Consider the following 7,261-nt stretch of genomic DNA (forward strand, 5'->3'; position numbering starts at 1 on the left):
ACCAGAAGAGGGGTCTAGGGAGGGACTTAAGGACGAGGTCAGACTCCAGGGTGGGGGAAATAGCTGAAGGCTATATGGAAATGACAACCCATCAAGGGCTAGGGTAGCGGAGCTAGGGTATAGATATTTTGATCAGGATTAAGGGTGGGAAACAGCTGGACAATAGAGGACTGGGCAAGGTAGGCATTTGGGCTTAATGTTATAGCCTCAGGCCAAGGCCAGGTCGAGTGGGAAGATTCAAGGAGAGTTCAAGGATTCAAGGGGTTCCCAGAGACTGTGCCCTCATCAAAACCATTTAGGAACAGCTAAAAGAAAAGTATTTTATACACATGAGGTGCAAGAGGAAGAATCAATACAGAGGAATTAGAAGGGGGAGGAAGGCTGGTAGTTCTGGTAACCTACTTTCATCAGGAATAGGTTTAAGAGGGAACAATACATATGTATTTAAAAGAATATAAAAGTCTTCTAAATTCAGAAGAAATAAAATGTTAAGGGCATAGAGAGTGGAGAGAGGACAGGGGAGGCACCTTTAGAGGAGAGAGTGAGGGAATAGGTAAAAGGGGGGTATATAAGAGTGTTTAGATTTATGGGAATGGGAGGATAGGGGAGGGATCCTTGGAGGGGAGTAGGTAAGTGATAGGAGGGCAAGGCAGTGGGTAGAAGTAAAGTAGAGGAGGCAGGAGGGATAGAAAACAAGAGATATGCTCAAACTTAAAAAACAAAGCTCAGGAGTAGAATTTGTTTGGGAAAGTATATGTGTATATATATGTATGTATATATGTATATGTGTATGTATACATCTATAGCTATAGGGAAACATAATCAAACTTAATTGTAGCCTTCTGGCAGGGGGGGGGGGCATGTGGAGAACAAAGTAAAAAAGTGCACAGCAGCAAACACAAGAAAACTTACAAGGAAGTGAAGAAGTTAAAGAAAAATGATGATGGTAGGGATCCATAGGTTTCTAAGGGTGCTAGGTGAGACCCCAAAATACCTACACACCAGGTCCTGCTGAAAGAATTCAACTCATGCCTTCTCAGCCAAGGAGAAAGACAAAGTTTATTAGGGATTCACCACAATGGGTTGTCTTAGGAAATCCCACCCTTTGTGGGTGGGATTTGCCTTGGAGATCCAAACTATAGAAATCATCCCCATCATACCATTGGGACAGTTCTCTAAACTGCCAGTGCTAGAACACAGAACTGAGGAACAAAGGGAGTGGAACAGGATATAGGGAAAGGACATTGTCAAGGCAGTGGCAGAACTGCCTAGAGAAGAGAGTCCAGATTGAACTCCTCAGAAGTTTTGATTATATGAGGAATATAGAGGTAGAGACTAGATAAACATAGGGTTCATTAACCAGAAAACGAAGGTCTAGAGTAGATAGAGAGGATGGATAATGAAGAGAGTGAGTATAAATCTCTCGGGAAATTGGTGCAAAAATGAAATAAAAATTATTTAATGAACAAGACTAGTTAAAGGAGAGAAGGAGAAGGGGCAATTTACATGACTGAGAAGAAGAAAAAAGGGAGTGAAGAATTGACTAATTAGATAAAATGAAGAAGGAAAAGGAACTCATAAGCATAACCCCAAAGGGAAAGGGATTATGAATGAGAGTAGGGATTATGGTGGAGGAGGAGAGTAAGAATAGGAACATCTTAAAAAAAGATTAAGCTAAAACAATTGAAGGAACATAGTATTGTGTTTGCAACAAAAGGGAGAGAAACCATAACTTGAAAAAAAATAGAGATAAATGGAGGGAAATAAAAACCTAATTCTCATAATTTTAAATGTGAATGGATTAAATGGTCCACTATAGTTTGGATCTCCAGGGCTCTTGGAGGGGGAAGGGGATGAGGTATGAGGTTGAGGTCTATCTACAAGCCCAAACATGTGTCCTGCCCCTTTCCTCTGTTCCTCTGCTCTCTTGTGGAGATCTTTTGAAGCACAGGATGGTGCCACTGCAACAGTAAACATCTGTCTGTCTTGGCCTGAGCAAATTTCATCATCCTGGAGCCCAGATCTCTGTGGCACTGAAAAGAGGGAGGGGTACAAGGGTATGCAGTTAGGTTTTGTTGACAGTCCTTGGTTTAAGTAGTGTAGCCTCCTTGCCAGTAACATGATTGGAGTTGCAGGGCAGAGTTGCTGAGTGAGCTCAGGGTAGGTATAAGTTCATGTTTGTTTATTTTTTTTAAACCTTCTTTTGGACCCTTGGTGTCCTAGACCTTGGAGACAGCTGAAGTTGTTTTGTCTTTGGCACATAATTTTTTGTTTTGGAGAGGCTTGAGAGGTCATGGGGATCAGAGAAAATGTCTGGTACCCCATCGCTTTAATTACATGACCCAGAAGTAGTCTGAAAACACCAACTGTTGTACCAGAAGCGAGTGAGACACGCCACAGAGTATAAGTTTTAAATGGAGAATTTATTAGCCGGCGATCATCGGGGTTTGCTACCCAAATCAATGGCCCCGTTTTGAGGTGAAGGTGTGGGTTATACAGGACATGTGGGGGTACAGTGGTTAATTATCTCCTGGAACCTACAGGCCAGGTCATAGGGTGGGGGGAACAAGAACAAAGGTCCTGGCTGATCAAAAGATTCAGTCAGGTTATTGTTAAGTGGGATAATCTTATTGACATTCCTTGGTGGAGTCATGGAGCCCCAGGGATATCTGCTAGACAGAAAGGGTCTGCCAGGTTATCCTTCAGTGTGATGGTCCTATCTATTGACATTCCTTGGAGGAGTCACAGGGCCCCAGGGATTTCAGCTAAATGCCAGAGAGATCTGAGTCCATTCTTTCTGGGGGTGCTTGTCAGCAGCTAGGGTGTTTCTCAGGGGTTCCTAACAGTAATTGATTTTTCCAGTACTACACAATAATAATGTAGCTCACTAATATTTGTCCCTAAAGAATGTTATACACACTTTTATTTTGATTATATTAAAAAGAATTAAGGGAAGATCTCACAATGGAAAATACTTGTTTCCAAAAAAATCTTTCAGAAGAAACATTTTGCTTTTATTAATTGAGCTTATGACAAAATTATATTTCTTCAAGAACTAATTAGTCATGGACAGCAGCTTGTCACAACATGACAGGGTATTCTTCAATAATTCTTCTCTCAAGATGTTAAAGACATAGCTATCAGAGCAAACTTTTATTATTTTATCTCTCCCTAATCTGTTGTCAGAAGGTATTCTCAAGAGCAGGAAGGACAAAATGTTAAGAACAGGAAGAAGGACAAAGTGTTAAGAAGGTAAGGACAAAGATATAAATAATAAGGATCAATTCTTAAATTGCATAATAAATTTTCCAGCTGGACTTGTCATTATGACAAATTGCATATGTGAAACAATTTAATTAAGTTCTTCTATATTCAAGAAAGCTTTTAAACTAGACACAGAGCTTTTAGAGGACCACATGCTTGGAATTTTATAGCTCATTCAATTTGAATGGAGGGAGTGAATTTTTTTCTAATCAACTATTTCAAGAGATTCTCTAACTGGAAGAACTTCAGGCAGAAGGAGAAAGTGGATAAGGCATTTCAGATATTATAGGGGAGGTATCAGGGATGGGAAGGGCTTCCTAATATATATTAAATGACAAGAGGTGAAACTATTCGGTTCAAGAAGCCCATTCAAAAAAATACTTATCTAGTGCCTACTACATACTTTGGTAGGCCAATGGGATTCCAAGGATGAAAAACAACTGAACTCCTGTCTTCAAAGAGTTTATGATAATTTTTTTTAAAGTGGGATTCTACTTCTAGGAGCCAAGATAGTGGAATAAGCAGTAAGTCACTCTCACTCTTCTTTATTGACTTCTAAAAACCCAGAAAATATCACCCCAGGAAAAATCCTGAAACAGCAGAGCCAGTAGAAAGATGGGGTGCAGCTGTCTCTTAGCCCTGAAGGCTTGGGAAAAGTTAACAGGAAAAGTTCCTCTCACTCTGGTAGAAGGTGAGTACCTCAGGATGAGAGGCATCCTGACAAGCCAGCAGCAAGCCCCACCTCAACAAACCAGCAGGAGATCCTGAGCCCTAGGGTGGTAGAGCAGGCAAGTGCCAACACCAGGACCACCCCCCCACACACACACACGCCTTGGCACAGCCACGGAAACTGGTAGACTCTAGCTCAGAGAACCACCATGTGTGCTGGAGGGCAGGCTTCCTCCAGCAGCCAAAACTCTCCATGCATTAGCACAACTCCAGTGGCTTCACACACATAGCCCTGGTGAGCAGGCATTCTCCAGGGACCAGACCCCCCTCCCCACCCTGAGAGCTTCAGTGAAGCCCCAGGGAAACAGAGGCGAACCCCATCTGGACTCAGCACACACCAGCAACCACCACTAGGACCCCAGCTCAGCACCAGGTAAGCTTCCAGACCCCTACAGCCTCCAGCTGCCAGCACCTGAGGCCCCAGCACACAAAGCCAGTGACCAGGCCCTGGCCCCCACAACAAGAAGCTTGGGGCAGTGCCCCCTGGGCTCCAGTAGGAGAGCCCAACTTTAAAAGCCAGAAAATAGGCAAACATCATGGGCAAAAAGCAGAAACAGACAATGACCATGGATTCTTTCTATGGGGACAGGGAAGATCAAAACACAAATTCAGAATAGGACAACATTGTCAACATACTCACATCTGAAACCTCAAAGGAGAATATGAACTGGCCTCAAGCCCAAAAAGCCTTCTTGGAAGAGCTCAAGAAAGATTTTAAAAGTCAAGTAAGAGAGGTAGAAGAAAAATTGGGGAAAGAAATAAGAGGTATGCAACAGAGAGTTAATAGCTTGGAAAAGGAAGAACAAAATTTGACTGTAGAAAACAATTCCTTAAAAAACACAATTGGCCAAATGGGAAAAAAGGACACTAAATAAAACAACTCCATGAAAAGTAGAATTGGCTAAAATGGAAAAGGAAGTACAGAAGCTAATTGAAGAAAACAATTCATTAAAAAATTAGAACTGGGCAAGTGGAAGCTACTGACTCTATAAGACATGAAGAATCAGTCAAACAAAATCAATAAAATGGAAAAAATAGAAGCAAAAGTAAAATACCTCACTGGAAAAAGAACTGTCCTGGAAAATAGAACAAGAGAGATAATTTACAAATTTTTGGTCTAACTGAAAGCCAAGATCAAAAAAAAGAGCCCGGACAGCTTCTTTCAAGAAATTATCAAAGAAAACTTCCCTGTGGTCCTAGAACCAGAGGATACAATAGTCATCGAAAGAAACCACTGATCACCTCCTGAAAAAGACCCTAAAATGAAAATGACAAAGAATATGAAAGCCAAATTCCAGAATTATCAGGTCAAGGAGAAAATAGTGCAAGCAGCCAGGAAGAAACAATGTAAACAATTTAAAAAATCCACAGTTAGGATTATGCAGGACCTTGCAGCTTTTACATTAAAAGATCATAGTGCTTGGAATATGATATTCCATAAGGCAAAGGAGCTTGGATTACAACCAAGTATCAACTATCCAGCAAAACTGAGCATAATCTTTCAGGGAAGATGGACATTCAATGCAATAGGGGATTTCCAAACCTTCCTGATGAAAAGACAAGAGCTCAGTAGAAAATTTGATCTTCAAATACAAGACTCAAGAGAGGCATAAAGATGTAAACAGGGGGAAAACATGTTATTCAATAAGGGCAAACTGTTTAAATCCCTATATGGGAAGATGATACTTGCAACTCTTGAGAACTGTATCTTTATTACAACTTGTAGAAGGGGAATACATAAACAGAGGGTATGGGTATAAGTTGACTTTGATGTGATGATTAAAAAAATCTAATCAATAAGTGAAAAGAGACAATTCTCCATGCCCTTCCTATCCGACCTGGTCCCTGGCAGGATGGCTCCGGCAAAGAAAGGTGGAGAGAAAAAGAAGGGATGTTCTGCCATCAACGAGGTGGTGACCAGGGAGTATACCATCAACATTCACAAGAGGATTCATGGAGTAGGCTTCAAAAAGCAAGCTCCTCCGTCTCTAAAGGAAATTCGCAAATTTGCCGTGAAAGAAATGGGAACTCCAGATGCACGCATTGACACCAGACTCAACAAAGCTGTTTGGGCCAAAGGAATAAGGAATGTCCCATGCTGTATCCGAGTGCGTTTGTCCAGGAAACACAATGAGGATGAAGAGTCACCAAACAAGCTGTACACCTTGGTTACTTATGTACCTGTCACCACTTTCAAAAGCTTACAGTCAATGTGGATGAAAACTAAACTGAACTTCATTTAAATAAATTTATAAAATGTCAGAAAAAAAAGTGAAAAGAGAGTGTACTGGGAGAAGAGGAAAGGAAGAGGCAGAAAAGGGTACATTGCATCACATGAAGAGGCTCAAAGACCTATGACACTAGAGGGAAGAAAGGAGGGAGATGAGCATTGTTTGAACCTTACTCTCATTGAATTTGGCTCAAAGATGGAATAAGATACTCAGTTAAGGTACAGAAATCTAATCTACCCTATAGGAAGTAAGAGGTGAAAGGGGAAAGAAAGGGGGAGGGGGCTGACGGAAGGGAGGGCAGGTTGAGGAAAGTGGTGGCCAGATGCAAAACACTAGTGATGAGGGAAAGGGAGAAAGGAGAGGAAAGATCATAAACGGGGGTGGGGTGGAAAACAGGATGGAGAGAAAGACACAATTAGTAATCTTAACTGCGAAACTGAATGGGATGAAATCTCCTGTACAATGGAAGCAGATAGCAGAGTGGATTAAAAACTAGAATCCTACAATGTGTTGTTTACAAGAAACACATTTGAAGCAGAGAGATATACCCAGAGTAAAGGTAAAAGGCTGGAGCAGAATATATTATGCTTCAGCTGAAGGGGAAAAAAGCAGAGGTAACAATCCTGATCTCAGACAAAGTGAAAGCAAAAATAGATCTAATTAAAAGAGAGAAGGAAGGAAACTACATCCTGTTCAAATGTACCATAGACAATGAAGCAATATCATTACTAAACATACATGTACCAAGTGGTAGAGCATTCATGTTCTTAGAGGAAAAGTTAAGGGAGTTACAGAAAGAAATAGACAGCAAAACTATACTAGTGGAGGACCTCAAACTCCCTCTCAGAAATGGATAAATCTAACCACAAAATTAAAAAAAAAAAAACAAGAAAAAAATTAAGGAGATGAATAGAATTTTAGAAAAGTTAGACATGATTGACTTCTGGAGATAATAGAATGGGGAAAGAAAGGGATATATTTTTTTCTCTGTGGTAAATGGCACGTACACATAAATTGACCATGTATTAGAGCATAAA

General features: G+C 40.8%; 1 protein-coding gene across 1 annotated transcript; it reads left to right on the top strand.

The window, feature by feature from the left end:
• Positions 1–5,816: 5,816 nt before the first annotated feature.
• LOC118854700 (60S ribosomal protein L31-like) lies at positions 5,817–6,236 on the top strand. The gene has a single exon (XM_036764992.1). The coding sequence runs from the start codon at positions 5,847–5,849 to the stop codon at positions 6,234–6,236; it is 390 nt and encodes a 129-aa protein (XP_036620887.1). The 5' UTR covers positions 5,817–5,846.
• Positions 6,237–7,261: the final 1,025 nt, after the last annotated feature.

This window comes from Trichosurus vulpecula, chromosome 6, assembly GCF_011100635.1.
Source record: "Trichosurus vulpecula isolate mTriVul1 chromosome 6, mTriVul1.pri, whole genome shotgun sequence".
Lineage (NCBI taxonomy): Eukaryota > Metazoa > Chordata > Mammalia > Diprotodontia > Phalangeridae > Trichosurus > Trichosurus vulpecula.